The 20,907-nt window shown below is 46.7% G+C and overlaps 1 protein-coding gene across 1 annotated transcript in view; it reads right to left on the bottom strand.

Moving 5' to 3' along the window:
* The window catches only part of Pdzd8 (PDZ domain containing 8), a 59,372-nt gene extending 56,497 nt beyond the window's left edge, over window positions 1-2,875 (bottom strand). The window contains exon 1 of the mRNA XM_032892228.1: window positions 1,775-2,875. Coding sequence (XP_032748119.1) covers window positions 1,775-2,643 — 869 coding nt within the window. The 5' untranslated portion in view covers window positions 2,644-2,875. The remainder of the gene's footprint in view (window positions 1-1,774) is intronic.
* Window positions 2,876-20,907: the final 18,032 nt, after the last annotated feature.

Here is a 20,907-nt window from a genome sequence, read left to right as displayed (position 1 = left end):
AACCATGTGCTTCATTCCTTCAACAATAAAACAGGATTGATACTAGCTGCTTTCTCTTTGTGAGAATGATGATACGTCTGAGATGCATTATAAAATCCATTCTCTTATCTGAAGTCAGGCCCACACTATTACCGTGTAGCACACCTCTGGAGAAGGAGATGAGCAAACAAGACATGCTAGCACTTCCTCAGCCAGTGTTTCCATCCCCACATTTCTAGTTTCCATTTACTAACACAAAAGCAGCTTTCTAGTAATTTCAACCTTCTATCAACTCCACCTGAGTTTAAATGTTATTAAGTAGATAATAATCAATTCTCACTAAACTCTGAACTTAATGAAGGTGGAGGCAGTATTTATTTCTGATTAGTATTGAGTCTTGAGCCCTGATAGTGAATATAATAAATGTATAAAAACTCTACATATTGAGTGATGCACTCTGCAGTGGTTTCTGATTGATCAAGAGCTGTGATTATCAAAATTTGTAACAACCTTTGTTTATTATGATGTTCTGACCAACACACTGCTATAAATACATCATTGCTTAAAATCTACAACTCGAATGAAGTCCTGTGAAAGTAGGTTTCATAGACTGCATTTGCTTTAGAACTAGAAATCCTGCAGAGTGAAGGATGGAAAATGGAAATATGTGCCCCGCACAGCAGTTCTCTTGCACCCCAAAGTTTAAACTGTTGTTTATTCTATCAGCCCAACAAAACGTGACTGATGAAGTCCAAGATCCACAAATCAAAACTCCGCCCCAAATCTGCACTGCTTCTGCCTTATGTGCCTTGAGACTGTGGGAGAAAAGAATTCCCAGGGATATTCAATCTCCACTAAGGAGCAATAGCATTGCAAGGCAATACTAGACTATAATTTCTCATTAACCAACAAAATCCAAAATGTTCTATTTAATGAACACAAAGTTAAAGGAGGATAGAAAGAGAGGTTGGTCGTTTTAAAAGAAACATGAGCCTTTCTACTTCAACAAACCTTCCAAGTCCCACATATAAAACCTCTAATCCTCCAAAATACTCATTTCCCCTTCCACTTCCACGTCAGCAAAAGGAAACTCGTGCATTAATCGAAAGTAGGTCACCAGATACTGAGGAACTTTAATAAAACTCCAAATCACTGTCTTTAAAATACTGCCCCCAAGGTGACTTGGAGCATTGGGTTAAGGAACAGCCACAGGGAGTAGACACCTGAGAAGTAGAGTCTGGGTCTGTCTGTGCAGAATCTACTTCCCAAGGGCAGATGACAGTTAGCACAAATTCACAGAGAAGACCACCAGGCACGGGACTCAACTCCTCCAAGTCACATCCCTCTACAACAACCCCTGCCTCTGCCCGGAGGGCTGCCAAGGCCCGTGCCACACAGAGCACACCCGGGGCTGTAATAATAACCCCTGCCTCGGCCCGGCACACTCGGGCTGTGAGTACGCCCTTCAAGTCTGCAGTATGTCCACGAACAACTTCTCCACGTGGTGCAGCAGACGCTGCGAAGGCACGCACACGGCCGCTGGCCCCAGGTTGCAGCAACCACTCACAAGTGTGTCTCAACAGGTCCAGGAGAGGCACTGACTGACTGGCCAGGGACAAGGAGGTCAGGCCTCCAGCTCAGCACGGGAAGTGCCCACTACCTGCTTTTCTTTACCTGGGGGCCTCCCGCCCAGGTGGAAGCAGACTGCAGGCCAGCGTCCTGCTGGGACTCTGCCTTGGCCCTTCCCTGGCTACCCTCCCCGAACAGCCTCCGCTCCCCTGACCCCGCGTCTCACCTGATCTTGTAACTGGGCAGGGTGTGCTTGCGCTTGATGATCTTCTTCAGCTGGTTGACGATGATGGAGGTGAGCTGGGGCATGGGCCGCCCCTCGAACTGGGAGCGCACCTCGAAGTCAATCAGCGGGTCCTCCACGAAGGAGAAGAACCAGTGGGTGAAGGGCACGCGGGTGAGGACGAAGCGCAGCCTACCCACCACGCGCGACAGCTTCACGAACAGGTAGGCGGACTTGCCGAACACTAGATCTACGTCGATGGCCAGGTGGAAGCCGCCGTTGTACTCCACCTCCGCCTCAAAGGCCAGCTCCTCCGGGCAGGTGGCGGGCAGAGCGTCCCCGTCGGGGTCGTCGGGCTCGCCGGTGCCCGAGGCCACCACGGGCCGCACCAGCCGGATGGTCTTGATGTAGGGCACGGTGTCACCCAGGAACACGTCGCGCAGGCTCAGCCCCTCCAGCAGGCGGCCGGCCGTCTTGGTCTGCAGCAGCTCCTCGAACTCTACCTTGATCTTCTTGGTGACCCAGCGGCGGGCGAGCGCGGTGTCCCGCAGCTCCCGGAACAGGAACAGGATGGTGGCGTTGAGGAAGTAGCAGGTCTCCAGCGTCGGCGGGGCCGGGCTGTCGGGGGTCGGTGTCGTGCTGGCGCCGGCCTCGGAGGACCCAGCAGCGGGCTCCTCGGCGCCGCCGCCATAGAGGTACTCCCTGAGGGGCAGGCCCGGCACCGGCTTAAGGTAGCGGAAGCCGTCGCCCGCGCGGGCTGCCTCGTCCGCCCGCGGCTCCGGCTGTCTGCGGTAGAGCAGCAGGAACTGTGTGAGCAGCGTGAGGAACGAGCCCAGCACGGCCGACGCCAGGATCATGAGCAGCAGCCCCATCCCGCCGCCCCCGCCGCCCCTCGGCCTGCTCCCGCGCTCTCCGGGCCGCCCTCCTCCTCCTCACGCCGTCGCCCCCGCCGCCTCCATCTTGAGGACATCGGTCGCAAATGAGCAGCTCCCTGGGCCCGAACCGAGCGTCCGCAGCCCGATGCTGCCTTGCGGCGCCTTAGTCCGCCGCGGCCCCGCGCCTCCTCAGACTCTTCCCCCGGGGGCGGCCCGAGCGGCCGACCGGCGGCGGGCGAGGGCGGGAACGGCGCCTCCCCGCAGAGCCTGCGCTCATTGGGCGAGCGGAGCGTGACGTCAGAGCGTGCGCGCCCCCGGCGCCAGGCTCGGGGGCGCGCGTGGACGTGGGTCCTCCCGGGCCTCTCGGCGCGCTTCCAACGCCGCTCCCCCACGCCTGCATTCCGTCGCCGGCGGCGTGGCGGTCGGTGCGTCTGTCGTCTCAGGAGCTCGGGAGGTAATGGAGGGAGACCTGGAGTAGTCGGGCGGACCGGGCTCGGTTCGGCCGTCCGTTATTCCGCACCCATCCCCCGAGCCAGCCATGGGCCCTGCCCCGTTACCTCTGCAGCGACCGCCCTGCATCCCGCAGTGTGTTGCTGCCTCCTCTGCAGGGCAGCGCCGCAGAGTCCGAGCTCAGGAGGTTGGGACACTGCCCAAGCCGGCCAGAGGACAGACTGCATCAGGGACCGCCATCGCTATCCCGCACCGACAGACAGACCTTGTCCACAGATTGGGCCGGGGAAGGGACCGAGCGTAACCGCGAGAAGAAGGGGACTAACTTTCCCACCTTGGGGAATTTCAATTTAAATGAGAAAGAAGTTTATAAGAGGTCTGGGAGGAGTGGGTGGGCTGAAGTGAATTTGCCAGTACATTGAAAGGCGCCTTAGCGACTCCATTCAAATTGTTTGTTCACGCCCCCCCTCCTCCCTTCTTTCCTCGCTGAGGGCATTATCACAGAGTCCATTCCTCAGGCAGTTGCTTCTATTGCCCATCCATTTCACAGAATACTAGTAGCATAGTAAGGAAATTGCTTAGGGTCACATCGTGGGACCCTGAGTTCTTGGTTTCTACTTGACATAAAATAACATGGAGAATGCTGGAGTTGTTTTTTTTTTTTCTTTCTTTCTTTCTTTTTTTTTTAAGAAACTGATCAGGGATCAGACCCTAGGTAGGCTATAAAGGAGAGTTGGAGACAGGGAAAAACAGAAGATTTTGCACAGCAGGGTAGGATAAAGCCTTTGTGTTCCCTGGCAACAGTGTTTCCTCCGGTGCTTTCTGACTACTCAGTTGTTACATCATAGCTTATATCCCTCTTCCCAGACATAGCCTTTCTATCCCTAGGGAGGTTGGTTATTCCACTACAAAAACTCTCGCGGATTCAGTCTGGCTCTTGAGACATCAGTGCAGGGATTCTTTCTAGTCTTGACTGGCTGACTGGAGCCTTAAACCAGAGTTCTGACCCAGCTGAGCCAGGTATAGAACTTCGGTCAAATTGATCTTATCTCTGAGATCAGAATGGCTTTTAAGACAGGAAGGCAGCTGTGAGAACAGATGTTTGCTGAGCACCTAGCTAACATTTCTAGAAATTTCAGATAACGTCTGTGCTCATGGTTATCCTTCCTTTGTGTTGCTTTCTCAAAAAAAAATATATATATATATATATATATTTTTTTTTTTAAACCCAAGTGAGAGCTGTAAACCTTTCCTCAGTTTTCACCAGAAATGTTGTACCACTGTCCCAAACATTGCACAAGGGGCAGGGGTTGGGAGTTCTTCACATCACTAAAGTATTAAATCTTGCAACAGTGAGGCTGGAGAGATGGCTCTATAAATAGTATGGTTGCCATTCAAATGTGGAGTTGAGGTTGTTTTCCCAGCATCCACTTACAAAGCTGGGTATAGTAGCATAATCCTATTATCCCAGCACTTGGGCAGCAGACACAGGAGGTTCCTGGCATTTACAGTGCTCCAGTTTCAACAAGAGATGTAGATTCAAGAACTAAAGTGTGTAGTTGAGAAAGACACCTGATGACAACATCAGGCCTCTACAAACACACACATGTGTATATGATCATACTGCATGCACACATGCACAGAATTGAACCCAAAAAACCTCTGTGTTGATCTACTGTGGTTTTTAAATCATCCTACACCTAGTACCCTCTTTCTAGCAAGGTCGGTGAGCCCCACGGGATGAACCTTCAACCCCACTCCATCTCTTCATCTTACTTTCTAGGACAGAGTTCTTGGCATCCCTTATTAGATTAGTAGTCACTCAAATCTCCTGTAACTGTCATCTTCAAAGGGCACAGTCCAATCTACAAAGGAGTTCAGCAAACCTTGAGGGAAGAAGAATAGAAAAAAAAAAAAATCCGGAAAAAAGGCTAACATGGTAAACACCAGTAAAAACAATACAGATGTGATTGTTCGATTCTAAAATGACTACCCCAGGCTCATGTTTTGAACTCTGGATCCCCAGGTTCATAAACTATTATTTTGAAGACTTAGTATTTAGGAGATCAGCCTGGTTTGTAGAAGTAGATCATTAGGGTAGGACCCTGATTTCTGTCTAGTCTCTGTGCTTCCTGCCAGCTACCATAAGACTAAACCATGCTCACCCCTACTCTTAAGGACTGAGCCGCTCTGCATTCTCAGCCATTCCCTCTCCACCATGATGGATGGTGACCCTCTGAAACAGTAATGAAAGTAAATCTTTACTCCTCTGTTGGATGTTTTGCCATAGTTGCCATAATAGTAACTAACACAGCAAAGCACTGATGTGTCAGGCCTAATGTTAAATACTTTTATCATTTTAAAATATAAAGTTTACAAATAAAAATGTTTTTGTAGTCAAATATATTTGATATTTAGCTATTAGTGCTCACAATAACTTGGGCATGTTATGCACTTTTATGAAATAATGCCGCATCAATTAAAGCTTGGTGCTGGGGTTGGGGATTTAACTCAGTGGTAGAGCACTTGCTAGGCCCTGGGTTCAGTCCCCAGCTCCGAAAAAAAAAAAAAAAGAAAAAAGAAATAAAGCTTGGTGCTTTTCATGGTATTCTTAGAAGAATATAAATCCAGCAACCCGCATCTTAATAGTAATGCTGGGTCATAGGAGCTCAGAAGTCTGGGGACCACTGTCCTTGACTCTTAAGAGTCAGATTCTAGATAGAAATGAAGGAGATGCACTGCTGACTGGCTGATGTGTTTCCAATGGCATCATTGAAATTAAACTGTTCCGTGGTGATACAGATCAAGTGGGAAGAGACCACCAATGTCTGATTTGACTTAAGGCTCCCTCCATGAGAAGGAGCCTATACTTGACCCTGCTTGGGTAACCAAAAAACATAGACAAGATAGCCCAGAGACCTAGGCTAAAAACAATACCACTGGTCTTAAGGGGAAAACGTGTCAACAATTAACTCCTAATGATACTCCGCTATACTCATACATAGATCAGTGTCTTATTCAGTCACCGTCAGAAAAGCTTCCTCCAGCAGAGGAAGAAATCCACAGCCAGACGTTAGAGTCTAAATGGGATGTCTTACCCTCAGAGTTCAGGGAAACTACTGAGGAAGGGGCAGAAAGTGTGTACAAGCTCAAGAGAATGGAGGATACAGGGAGAGCAATGCTCTCTGAGTTTCTAAGCAAAGCACATTAAGAGTTCACACAGACTGAATTAGCAAACACAGGGCCCTCGTGGGTCTGAGCTAGGCCCTCCACATATATATTACAGCTTGTAGCTTAGTGTTTTCATGTGACTATGTAGTGTGAGTGAGTGGGTCTCTGGTGCTTGTGCCTGCCCTTTTCCTTCTGTTTAGTTGCCTTTTCTGACTTCGATATGACGGTTTTTGCTTTATCTTATATTTTACTTAATCACATTTGGTTATCTTAGAAGCCTGTTCTTTTTTAATGAAAGATAGAAAGGAGGTGTATCCAGAAGGCAGGGTTGGTGGGGAAGAACTGGGAGGACTAGAGGAAGGGAAAACTATAATCAAATACGTTGTATGAGAAAATAATCTGTTTTCAATAAAAGGAAAAAAGGAAAGAAAAATTAAGCTGCTCCAGTCGCTTTCCTGGGAAATATCTATTTCAGAGGTAAAGACAATTGGACAGGTTTTCTGTTAAGACCTACAATATCACCAACCAAAAGAGGTGGGGCTTTCTAGTATTGTTATACTCTAAATCCTTTATATTGAGCTCAAATTAGGAGAAACTCAAAGCCTGTGAAATTTGGCAGTGGGGGTAGGGTAGGTCATATAAAAAGCCAATTGGTGAAAATTATGTAAAGTAATGCATTCTTGTCAACTAGATTGACTGAGAAACGCCTAGGGAGTGTCTTTGAAGGCGTTTGCAGAAATGATTTAGGGCCTGAGGACTCTGGCATAAGGAGTGGGGGTTTATGGGTTCATAATATGATGGCATTATTGTAAGGTGGTGAAGGAAGCAGGAAGGGAAGACCTGCCTGAAGGAATTGGGTCAGTAGGGGAGCATCCTTGGGGATAGGTCCTGGCCTCTTCTTACATTCTTCTTCCCAATTTCTGTTGGTTGGGAGGGATATGAGCTTACCTCTGCTATGCCACACCCTTCCTGACACCTCTGCTAAAATTAATCCTCTGTTTAGGTTGCTTAATCTGGTCTTTGTCACAAACTTAGAAAAATAATATAGTAGCAAAATTGAGGGCAAAACAGGAAGTTTAGAATGTTTGCTAAGAAATGATACATTGAATCATTTTGTGAACTGTGAAAATAAAATTCCAATATACAGCTGTAACACATGAGGGAAACAGAGTCCCTGCCCTCGGGATGGCAGGCCCAGGCAGACAGACACACAGGTAACTAGTGATAAGAAAACCACTGCTCTAGCACAGGCATAATGGAGGTGTTGCAGTAGCAGAGTCTTCTGGTTCAGGGGCAGAGAGCAGAAACTGCCTGTGGCTATGGGCACTGCCCTGTGATTCCTGGTAATGGCATTGGAATATGTCCCTGTTCTCAGCTGCAAGATGTTCCTTTCAGCCTTGCATAGAACCCTAGGTTTGAGAGGATTGTTTCTGCCTCATTTCTTCCAACCTTGTCCTTACCTTGTTATCTTGTCAACTGTACCCATCTGCTCTTAGTTTCTATGCCCACCCTGGACTCAGGCAAAGAGCTTAGAAAGCATTAGCTCTGGACCCAAATCTACAGAGTCCTACATCTGTGGCCCTCTAACTCAATCTTAAATGTTAGGAGGGAATCATTGATTGCCCACACTAAATCATTTGTGCCCCTGGGCTTGCCAATGCAGGGTGAGGCAACTTCTCTCATGAGGGACTAAGCAAATGGTGGTTTGCAGGGTATGATGGTTCAACCTTTAATCCCAACACTCAGGAGGCATAGTCACCTAGAGCTGTTAGTTCAAGGCTATCCCATTCTACAAATCGAGTTCCAGGACATCCAGGCTCTGTTACACAAAGAAACCGTTTCTCAAAGTCACCCCTCCAAAACAGAAAAAGAAAATGATGAACCATTGTAGTTTGATAGGGAAGGAGAAACGAATTTTCCTGGGGAATATGGGGGCTTTGGGGCAAACGTCATTTCTGTTGGTACTTGGAGTTTTCAGAAAGAAGCAAAACCTCCCAGTGTAACTTAGGGAAATTGGGCAGGATGACTGGAAGAGGGTGGAGTGAGTAAAAGCTGGGGCTGGCCAGATTTAAAGAAGACAAAGGCCAGGTAGGAAAGTGTTGAGAACCAAGTTAGGGAGTGATGGAGCATAAGGAAGAGGCCAGTTCTATTTTGCCCACCTGTGGTGTTGAAAGGGGTTTAAGCAAGAGCATAACAACACATTTTCTTTCATCCCCCACCAGCAAAATGTCTACCCCAGAGCAGTCCAACCAACTGTCATCACAAGCCCTGTTCTGTTTCTGTACACTAATGGCCCTTACACAGGTTACAGCCCTCACCACATCTCCCACACCTTTCTCCATTCTCCTAGTCGGCATCTCTTCTCATTTCCCACAAAGTGCCCTTAAATCTTGACCAGGCTTTCACTCACCTCTCACTGTCTTTTACCCCACCATGTTCAAGGGTAGACATAGCCTTTCATTTCAGGGAAGTAAAAGAGACCTGTTGGCTAACCAACCATACCAAAGCCACTGTGAATAAAACTTCCATTTTGAATAGGAATAAGTTTTTAAGTTTCCAAGACTTCCCTTGGTAACCGACATTCTAGTTGGCAAGTTGAGACATGAATGCCAGCCAAGTCGCCCTGCCATAGTTAAGTAACATAATCAATGTTCTGTGGCCCTAGTGGATCTTTTTGTCATCTGCTTAAATACTAACAATGAACATTTAAAGACACAGCTTTCCAATCTGTACTGTTGTTCCTGATTGGTCAGTTTTTTGCTGCCTGATTCAAATAAAGATCTTGCTTTGCTGGACTCTTGTGACTGCTTGGGTTGTTATGGATTTTTGGACCCTGACACTTCCCTGGCAACAACTCACTAATGGAATCCTCTCTTCTGTGGCAACAACAGTCATGATAAAAATATAGATGCAGGATAGACAGATGCTCAGTTGGTAATGTCTTGCCTTGCAACCCCTAGAACATAGATTGAAAAAAACAGTTGGTTGTGGTCCCAGCCTGAGGAGGTAAACACAGATCCCTGGGGCTCACTGAACAGTCTAGTCTACTTGGCCAGCTTCAGGCCAGTAAAAGATCTTGTCTCAAGATTAAAAGGGCAGTGAGAAGGCCCATTTGTGGAAGGAAAGAACCAACTTGTGTTTTGTTTTGTTTCTAATTTTTTAAGAAGGATTTCTTGTAGCCCTGGCTGTCCTGGAACTCACTCTGTAGACCAGGTTGGCCTCAAACTACTGCCTGCCTCTGCCTCCTGGTACTGGGATTGGAGTCAAGTGTCAGCACATGATAGGCGTGGAGAGCTGACTCCAGGTCTGACAAGCTGTCCTCTGACCTCTACACTCCCACTGCGGCACCTACACCTCCCCAGGCGCCCCCAGCCCCCAGACACATAAACAGTTTTGAAAACCTTGAGGGTCCCTGAAGAATGAACCCCAGGGTGCCTTCTGGCCTCCATACCTATGTACCCACATGTGCACCTGCATGTAGATGAACATGCCCTGCATGTAGATGAACATGCCCATGTACCACCCACCAACCCCCACACAGCACACAAAGCAAACACAAGAGCAAAGCTGTGCTCCCGCTGTGGGTCCTGCTCCTGCAGGTTCATCTTCTCACCTGCAGCTCACACACACACACCACTTCCTCCGTGCTTACAACACAACACCCCAGCCCCCAAAGCTCTGCCTTCAACTCTCCACTCCCTTCTTTGTCTCTCTTACCCACAGTCAAGTCTTAAAAGTATCAGCCAGTTCACCCTGACGGCTACTCCCCTTCCTTCCTCCACCCCATGTGCCAGCCGTCCACAGTTGACCCCATCCACAGTCACCAGGCTGAAGAGAGTCAGTGAGCAATTACCTAGATCAGGTCCCCTGCGGTTGTGTTGTTGGACGTGGAGGGAGGGAGGTGTTTGTTTCTTTTTATTTTTTAAAGATTTATTTATGTATATGAGTGCACTGTCTGCAGACACACCAGAAGAGGGCCTCGGATCCCATCACAGATGGTTGTGAGCCACCATGTGGTTGCTGGGAATTGAACTCAGGACCTCTGGAAGAGCAGTCAGTTCTCTTAGTCTCTCCAGCCGGAGGTGTTTCTTAATTATTGATGTAAGACATCCCAGCCCACTGTATGAAGTAGCATGTCCCTGGTTTGGGGCCCTGGACTGTAAAAGTCGGGGCTTTTCTAACCCACTCTTGTTTTGAATAATAACATGGAGGCCTTTCTGTGTATTAAAAGTTTCGAGCACTATAGCAGGGCAGATACTCAGATATTCTAACCCAGCAATGGTGGCCTGGCCTGGCCTGCTTCCCAGCCATGTGGCCTGTTACCTGCCATCTTAGTGTTGCCCTGGCACCACCTCCTTGATCCAAGTCCTGATGGTGACTCTATGGTCCCCACCAGAGACCTTCTCCCTCCCCCTCTCTTCCTCCTACCCTCCAACCCGGGAGCCTTGTCTTTTCCTCTCCTCCACAGCTATTGGCTGTTCAGCCCTTTATTTAACAAACCAGAAGGTGATGGAGAATAATGTTTTACAAATTAGTGAGTCAGGACTCATAAAGACATAGTAATGACAACACCGAAGTCTGACTGCAAATGGATCTCTGGGTATAGAAATCAGCATTTTAATACAGTGCACAAGAACACTCTCCAACACGGGACTGTATGCCTGAACAGATTAGGCCAAGCAGCAGCAAGCTAGGAAGCAGGGATCCATCATTCTCTTAGCTCTTGACGGTGATGTGATGGGACCAATTGCTGCCCTGCCTGGATTTTCTCAAAACGACGGACTGTGATTTGGAATTTTAAGCCAAACCAGTCCTCCTTCCCCTGAAATGTTTTTCATCAGGGTGGTTTTTCATAGCAACAGAAATGAAACTGGGGCACCCCGCCTCCAGGAACCCATTCTTGGAGACTCCTTTGTAGCTGCTTCCCTCCGAGTTCTGGGGACCCTCTGACAGTATGGACCATTCGTTCCCTTTTTCCTGAACTCTCTCCTTCCCTAGACAAGACAGTGCAGAATACCAACTAAGGTCAGACGTCAGACATACTTCCTCTACTTGGTTATTAACAATGAAACTGCCCCTTTAAAAGTTGTTGAACATTTCTGTCTAGAGATAGTAAGAGAAAGCAGTCTTTCTTGAACAGAGTCCTGAATGTGAGGTGCCCAACTTCCCAGTGTGCTCTGAGGATTTCTTGGAGTAAACTCCTCAGTGGCAAAATCATACATATACATATACATATACATATACATATACATATACATATACATATACATATACATATACATATACATACACACGTGTCTGTGTGTGTGTGTGTGTGTGTGTGTGTGTGTGTGTGTGTATTCTGGGCAAATTAGGATAAGTTTGTCACCTTCAATAGTTTTATGGATGGAAATAAAGGTGATTTGGTCCCCCCTTCTCTGGGAACCACAGGATGCTTCAAGGAACCTTGGAGGAACAGAATGAATTGTTTCCCCTTCCTTAGTGGAAATGAAAACCTGCTTCTGACCAACAATAGCACTAAATTCAGTCTGATTTGCACTTTAATTACTGCACTACCCAAATTCCAAACTTCTTATCTTTCATTTAAGGCTGTGGACTCTTTCATTACTGTTCAGAAACATAAATGATCACTGAGTTGTGAGACTGCTAGAGTCAATTTGAGTGTCGTCTACTTCATACACCTCTAAGCAGATCCCCTTGAAATAGATGAGGGCTTTAACTAGCTTTCATGTGTTTCTTCAAATGCTCTCCAAGCAGGTCCATTTCTGTCCACATCCTGGAGCTGCACCAGTTTGAGCCATTACATCTTGCTCCTAAATTTTTACTGATTCTTCTAATTGGCCCAGTCACCTCCAGTGTTCCTCTCATCATCTCCAGCTTTGTTGCCAAGCAAAAGTGCGGTCCGGAAATCTTGCTCCCAACAGACTGCTACTTACATGGCTGGTCAGGCAGAAGTTGATTGGGGCCACTTGTGTACCTTATATAAATAGGCTAATTCCTAAGCACATTAGGAACTGCAAAAGGAACACACATAAAGGGGAGAAATTCTGAGAATTACACAGAATAATACTGGACTATACTAAAATTTGCCTGGTTGGAAATGACAGGTTGTTTGGTTTGTCTCTTTTCCCTAAAGGTGTCTAACCTCCCAGCCCATGTCCTCTCACAGTGTCCAACTCTGACAGTAGCAGGACTAACCATCAGACCTTTCTGGAATTCATGTCTGGTGGACAAGATGGAGGAGCTCCCCTAGGGGCGGGAGCAGTGTGCATCCAGGAATGAATGCCTATGCTAGCAGGTTGGGGAGAGACAAAGCACCGTCATTATCTCTGGTGTGTGCAAATGTGTGTGTGTATGTGTAAGAGGGAGACAGAAGCACAAGATGGAGAGATTGTGGAGTCCCAGAGCATGAGTGAAACCCCTCGTTTCCTCTCTTGCCTGAGGAAGCCTACTAAGGAACTCCCTGGAAAGGCAGGGTGGCCACTGAGGTGTCTACGTGCATTGTAAACAAACACTACTGAGCCTCCACGACTCAGATGAACAGTCTTTGAGGCAATTTGAAGGTGAAGAGATGAACACCTCTTGCTTCCCCTTACTCAGCAACACACATCCAGGCAAGATGGTCCAGCACCTCAGCAGCGCCAGCTGACTCTGCACTTGCTAAGCAGTCCAGCCACACTTGACAAGAAAAGCACTTGGCAGTGAAGAACTTGAGTCCTTAACTTCCTGACCTATTGATAAATGTTTCAGATGAGTACCTTAACAAGCAACTTAATAAAAATCACACATCAAAATGAAACCAAACTAATGGAAAAATTCTGTTCTCCAGAAAACACCAACTCTGTGTGTCTGTGTGTTGTGTGTGCGTGTGATGGTGTGTGTGTGTGTGTGTGTGTGTGTGTGATGGTGTGTGTGTGTGATGGTGTGTTTGATGGTGTGTGTGTGTGATGGTGTGTGTGTGTGTGATGGTGTATGTGTGTGTTCGCACACACATGTGTCCGCAAACATACTCCTCCCACAGGTCAGGTGAGCGTGTGGGTGTCAGAGAACTTTGGATGTTACCCTGTCCTTCCTCCTTGTTTGAGGCAGAGTCACTTAATTACTCACTGCTGTGTACACCAGGTTGGCTGGTCTGCAAGCTTCCAGGGATTCTCCTGCCTCCACCTTCTGTCTCCCTGTAGTAATTGTGGTATTACAGACACGCACTAAGGAGTACAAGTTTTCTATGTGGGTTCCTGTGGTTTTGACTGAATTTGTCGCACATGTGTCACACTTTGCCCACTGAGCTTTCTCCCTTACCCAGTAATTATATTTTCTTGAGACTGAGTCTTCCACTGAGACCTGGAGCTCACCTACTAGGCTAGGGCAGCCCTAGGGATCCACCTGTCTCTGGCTCCCCTACACTAGAGTTACAGCACACACACACACACACACACACACACACACACACACACACACACACACACACACGCTATACTAAAATTAGGCTGGTTGGAACTGACAGGTTGTTTGCTTTGTCTCTCTTTTCCCTACACAGATGAGTACCTTAACAAGCAACTTAATATACACCCTACACATACGCTCACTGGGGACTTGAACTCAGGATCTCATGCTTGTACAGCAAGCACTTTACCAACTGATTCTCTCCCATTCCAAACTTTTCCCTTAAAGTCAAGGAAAAAAATCAAGATAGACAACTCATAAATACCTACAAAGAGCCTTTTAAAAATAAAGATCTATTTGTAGGTACATGACAACAGGTTAAGCTGTCATTACACAATGGAGTGAATGTGGTATAGAATTCTCATTTTACAGAGCGGCTCACGGCTTGCATAAGTCATACAACTAAGCCGTGGGAGGAGCCTCCCAAGCTGCCCTCTACCTGCCCACAGACACTGGCCTTACCCTCAGTGCAGCACGTCTGTTACTCATCCCCTTGTATCTCATTTTTGAAGGAACAAGATAATCAAGATTACCAAACTCACTGGGACCACTGGGCAGTCAACTCTCCCCTGCCCATTCTTCCCATTCACCTTAAGAAACAAAATAAATCATATTAACTCTGTGTGAAGAGTTAATAAGCATGCATGGAGGTGCCAGGCCAGAAGACATCATAAAGCAGTGTTTGCTGGCCTACTTCTCCTGCTGAGTAGAAAACCAACTGCTAAACTTCAGAGAACCTCTAATCACAACGTGTTGGCTTCCTTCACCTCTGACCAGCATACCTTGCAGGTTACTTTGAGTTAAAAAAAAAAAAAAGTACTTAAGGATCTTGAATCCTAAGTTGAGAAAATGTGTTGTGGTGTTGCGAAAATATTAACAGCAGCTCTGTCTTACCAATATCTTCCTTATGGATGAGATTTCTAAACAGTTTTGTTGAGGCTTTTTTTACGTATCATAAAACGCACCCATTTAACGTGTACAGTTCATTAGTATTTAATATATTCAGAGTTGTATCCCCACGGTCTAAATTTAGAAACACATTTAACACCCTTAAAAGAAACCCAGATACATTGTCGCTTCTTAGTTTCTCCCAACCCAGAAAGTACTTCACAACTTTCTGTCTGTGTGCATTTCTGAATCTGGATGCTTCATGTAAAATGCACCATCTATGTGGTTGGTTGTGACTGTCTTCTTGGGCTTAGCTCAGTGTCTTCAAGGTTCACCATGTTGCACATGTATCTGATTCCTTTTATGGTCAATAATACTCTACCATATGTGAATATACAATTTTTTATGCACGCATTGAAGGAGAATTAAGTTCATGAGACCAATCTTTACCCAGGATTCTTATGACCATTTATTTTTAAAATGAAGAATAAAAGATTTCATTATCCTTTCCCCACTGATTCCCTTTACTGTGTGTGAGAAAGAGAGGTGGGGGAGGGAGGGAGGGAGGGAGAGAGAGAGAAACAGAGAGAGAGGAGTAGTTTCCTGATGAAGCTATCTTCTCATTCCCTGTCTCTGAGGAGGCTATTCCCCCACCCCACCACCCACACCCACACCCACACCCAACCTCCCTCACCCCCACCCCTCCAACCTCCCCTCACCTCTTCCATCCCCCATCCGCCACTCCCCACCCCCACCCCTCCAGGCATTCTGAGGATCTGATCCTTCTGTGTGTGCCTCTGCTCTTACCTTTGTCCCTCCACAGGACCCTCTTGTTTACTAATATGCTTGTCACTTCAACTAGACTGTGCTCCTCGGGTCAGGGTCAATAAATTTATCTGCTCTAGGCCCTGTACATTCAGCCTGGGACGCAGAAGACAGTACCTCCAAACAAATGAACAAGCAAGCAAGGACAAAAATAATGTTGCATGTGTAATCTGGACACTTTGTTATATGTGACCTACAGAAAGAAGATACTCTCAAATTTTTAAAATATTAATCATAAAGGTACTTTAGCAGGTAAATTTTCTTTTAAAAACTTAAGAATTGGCGAGCATTGGCAGGCACTGGTTTATCAAGAACAGCTTTCTGTAGCTTAGTACATGCATCTTGCAAGAAACCTATTCTATGACCCAAATTTCTGGAATGTTTGGATTCACTGGACAGATAAACCGGTGTTGAAACTTTTCCCCTGCAATTCTGTAGGAATCGATCTAGCCTCATACGCATTCTCCAGATGTTTCTGGTATCCTCTACACAAAGTCATTCTCCTGACGCCACACTGGGCACTTTATGCCCTCTGCTATCTCTGGGTCATTTGCTGGAGATACTTGAGGGTTCTGGAGCTTTTACCCACACTGTCTCTCTCTGGCTTCGACCAAAATATCTTTGGGCTAAAAAGAGACCTGGCACTGGCCTGAAGAAGATTGATCCTGCCGGTTTTAGATCAGGTGACTTTTTATAGGCATCCCCATGTCAGCGTGGGAGTAATTACGAGTGTCCCCAGGCTGGTGGGTGTTGGGGCTTGTCCATAAAAGTGCTTAGCGAAGCAGACTTTTCTCGGCTGTGTTTTTCAACTGACCTCAACATCCATGGCAATGACTGACACCTGGGGGGTCCTTTCCTGTCTGTCTTTTTGATAATTGCTACCACACTTTATACACAGTTGGTTCATCCCAATGAGCACGCTTGCAGTGCCCGGTGAAAGTTAGGTAACCTCTGCTTGCTTTGCAAAGGACCTTCAGAGGCTACTAAAAAACCACCACAGACGGCTTTGTCTAAGAGAGTTCAGAGATCATACACTAAGCTTGTATGAATAGTGCTTAGTCTGAGAAAACAATAGCTCCTTTCTCTCTACTTTAGCCATATACCTTTCTTATCTTTTTTTTTAAGACAGGGTTTCATATATCCTACTCTGGCCTCAAGCTTGCTGTCCCCAATGATGGCTAGGAACTCCTGAACCTCCAGAGTGAGGTGATGGGGAAGGAAGCCTTCCCCAAGTGACTGTCTGAGCCAAGGGCAAATGCTGATATGGAGCAGCCACAAGCCAAGGGATGCTGGTGCCAACCAACGGTGAAGGAAGCAGAGAAGGAGTAGTTACCCTAGAGGCTTGGGAGGGATCCTGACGGCTGACACCCTGACCTCAAAGTTTCTGTTGTCCTGAGCAGTGTGATTGGTAACAATTGGTTTTGACAGCTACAGAAAGGCATATGGCGAGAAGAGGCACACACCCAAGCTGATGAGAAGAAAAATGGCGGATGGGGAAGGGTGACTTATGGAAGGACTGAGAAGATTGTGATGGATTCAAAAATAGAAGATCCTCTGGCTGCATGGGAAAGTCTCACGTGGCCATCCCTCTGTGTCCAAAGAATTCTGCCTGCTTCCTTTACTGACAGGACAAGGGTTAAATGAGATAAAAAACTGTGGCCAAAAATACAGAAACAACGCAAGTGGGGAGGGGCTCATTTGGTTATGGCTAGGGAGGGATCAGTCCATCACAGCAGATAAGGACAGGACAACTGCTGTCCTCCCATTGCAGCAGGAGCACAAGGGGGCAGCTGCTCACATCACAGAGCATTAGGAAGCAAAGAGCTGCAGAACTAGGGCCAGCTTTTGGTCCCATCAGCTATGTCCCATCTCCTAAAGGCTCCTTAGACCCCAGAATAGAACTGAGATCTGGGGGGAGAGCAAGCATTCAAAACATGAGCAGTTTCAAACCACAACAACTTATTAGGGAGGGGACCTGACACCTAGACAGTGAGGGAAAGGTTGTGATGGTTGACAGTGGTTGCTGAACTCTTGTTATCCTTCGCCCTCCATCAGCTCTACAGTTCATCAGTCAGCCCAACCTTCAACCAGACCTGCCTTCACATGTCACTTCCAGGGCCTTGGGGATCATCAGTAGGGAGGGAGGAAGAGAGGCCAGGGAGAAGCTAATCAGTAGGTTAGTTTGGGAACAATTAAGTACCCAAGGAACAAGTTCTTGTGTCTGAAGGTTTTGTCATGGGTATTGGGGTTGGGGGGTGGGTGGGTGGGGGACTCTTCATATTCCTGGTTTCTTCTTGAATGCTAAAGATGGCTCTGAAGGGCAGCCAGCCTGCTGCTAAGTACCCTCTAGTATCCAGCTTGACGAGTTAGGGAAAATCTAACCTTCTCAAATCTTCATTCTTGAATTAGCTAAAGTCCTTGGCATTCTAACCTCTGTCTACTTGAGTCCTTCTTTCTGGTCTAACATTAACACTATCTTGGGTAAAGAGCAGCAGAAAGGGGTCCATTTAGATTCTCCTCCTGCTTGAAACGTGAAGTTAGTCGGTTGAAAAACTGTTGATTGTTGCCTATGCTGTCTTCTCCCAAGAACAACTCATGTGTGCCACTATTGATGTAATGTTTGCCTTGTTTTTTAGGACTTAGATTTAGGATCACTATTTTTCACACTTGTTTTTCCTCAGCTTCTTGTGGGCCAGTGGCCCCCAAATACTGGAAATTTACCTTTGACTGTAATGTTTTTGATTGACAAATCATCAAAGCAAATAGAAATACAGTTCAGTTGTGGGTGTGTGCACTGGCTGGTTTTGTGTGTCAACTTGAGACAAACTGGAGTTATCACAGAGAAAGGAGCCTCAGTCGTGGAAATGCCTCCATGAGACCCAGCTGTAAGGCATTTTCTCAACTAGTGATCAAGTCGGGAGGAGCCAGCCCATTGTGTGTGGTATCATTCCTGAGCATAGTCTTGGATTCTATGAGAGCAAGCTGAGCAAGCCAGGGGAAGCCAGCCAGCAAGAAACATCCCTCCATGGCCTCTGCATCAGCTCCTGCTTCCTGACCTGCTTGAGTTCTAGTCTTGACTTCCCTTGGTGATGAACAGCAACATGGAAGTGTAAGCTTGCTTCTTGGTCATGATGTCTGTGAGAAATAGAAACCCTGACTAAGACAGTGTGACACAATAGGAGACTAGAGAGGGATCTGATATTTCTCAGTGTTTATTCACCAGCCAAGGAGAATCTGCTGAGTGTGTACCAAGTGCTAGACAGGGAGGTAGCAAGTGAGGGTCATAGAGATGAGTCAACTGTACATTGTATTTCCCCCATGGAGCTTATAACCTTAGACAAGGCAAGGAGAGCGGAAAGGAAATGGCATAAATGAATGCATAATTGCAAGCTATAAAAGGTCATGGCAGACGGGAGTCTGGGCCAGGTGAGAGCAAATACCATAGACAACAGCCCCAGGGGCAGGAAGGCTTCTCAAAGAAGGCATGATTGCCTGAGATCTGAAGGGTGAGTGGGTGTTTTACTGGGTGAAGAAGGTGGGAGTTAGGAAGGAGATGTCCCAATCAAAGGAACATGCATAAAGGCATTCATTATGCATTCAGGCAGATGGTTCCACTAGTAAGAACTTGCCCCTGAAGACCCTGAAGGAGTTGTGAAGGATGGGACAGCAGACAGTTGCTTCTACAGGTAGAAGGGGCTTGAGGGTCTCCACTTGCCTCTAATCACATGTAGATCTTTCTAGACGATTTGAAGTGGTCCTGGAATCCTGGGACCAGCAGTGAACCAAGAGCTCTCTCTGATCAGCCTTATTCATGCGTGAAGAGACTATATAAGGAGCCAAACAACTGGAAACTAGTAGGTTTTATCAGAAGGAAAAGTAATTCTCCTATCGTTTCGTCCTGTCACTGAGGATGTAGGTAGGACTCTGTGCACAGAGAGACGTGCTGCTGAGATTTTTCCACTTGTCTTCTGTCCATCTGAAACCCATGCTAAGGTTGGTCAGTCATCCCAGAAGGCCATCTGAAGGAAAAAGTTTGTCACGTAAGCACAAGAATCAATGTGGATAAAGGTAGAGAGACCAAGAGTAGGAGTCAGTTGACTTTTCCCCAAGACATCATCTTGGCCATTCTGAATGAACCACTCTTTCCCCTATGTTCAGGGAGTCTAGGGGCTCATGTCCCAATCTGATGATGTGTGACCTTTCCTAGGAAGATGGGAGCACATGTTTAATTACTCCATACAAGAAGCTGATGACTGAGCAAACAAATGACTCCGCCCAAGTCTAGGTCAGAGAACTGAGTTACAGGCACATGGGTAACTTGAGGGCAGGTGTGTCACCTTAAGGTCTACAACAGCATTCTCACTGACTCACAAAATTACACCTGTGAAGTTCCTTGTTCAACTTGCAGGCAGCTCCACTGAAGAGGGCTGTCCTCCTGCCTATTTGCCACTTTTATGTATAGTTTATAAAGTCTTGGGGAGGGGCTTCTTGAGTCTTATAACCTCCCGAATACCCTGATCCTTGTGGGTCTTTAGCTTTCAAGGTCTTAGGAGCCCTCCTTCTCCCTCCAGGAGGGAACGTTTCAATCTAGAGGAAATAGCCATTCAACTCATCGAGGCCTGCTCAGTTAAACACTAATTACCTGTCTGCCTCCCCAACAGGTGCAGGGTTCTTTCGGGACCTGTGTTACTCAGTTCATTTTGTGCCTAGCATCTGGCACGCACATCTCAAGTGTTCAATAAATGCTTATTAAAGCAGTAAGCATGTAGATCTTTTATGGTGTATGTGTGTGTTGTGTGCACATTTACATGCTAGTGTGTGTACTGATGTGCTTGTATAACTATGTGTGGAGGTCAGAAGTTTATGTTTTTGAGACCGAGTCTGTCACTGACTCAGAGCTTTTCTATTTGACTAGACTGGCTGACCAGTGATTTCTGGAGAGCACCTATGTTCATGCCTCCGCCCCCACATTCCTTGTCCCTGCTCAACCAGCACTGGAGTTATATAAATGCTAAAACACTTGTCTTTTACATGGGTGTTCTAGGGGATCTATTTCTGTTTTTTTGAGACAGGCTTTCACTATTTTGCCCTGGCTGGCCTGGAATTCACCCTGTAGACAAGGCTGGCTTCAAATTCACAGAGATCTGCTTGCCTTTCCCTCCTAAGTGCTGGTATCGGGGGCATGTGCCCCATACTTTGCATAAGGATGCAAGGGATCTGAACTCATAGCCTCATGCTTGTGGGGCAAACAATTTACCCACTGAACCATCTGCCCAGCCCCAGATACCTTATTAATTTGCTTTCTATTTTAATCCTCAGACTTTCGGATCCTGAACCAAGCTGCCTTAAACAGATAAATGGAGTTATAAGATTACAGGTTATTTTCCCACTACTTTGTGCATGGTACAGTCCAGTAGTGACTTACTGAATAGGTCCAACGTCCCCAAATTCTTTGTTAGACAATAACCAGCATTCCTTAGGAAC

Source organism: Rattus rattus, chromosome 2 (genome assembly GCF_011064425.1).
Source record: "Rattus rattus isolate New Zealand chromosome 2, Rrattus_CSIRO_v1, whole genome shotgun sequence".
In the NCBI taxonomy this organism is placed as follows: domain Eukaryota; kingdom Metazoa; phylum Chordata; class Mammalia; order Rodentia; family Muridae; genus Rattus; species Rattus rattus.
Note: the sequence above shows the minus strand (reverse complement) of the source record. Positions and strands in the feature narration are given on the sequence as shown.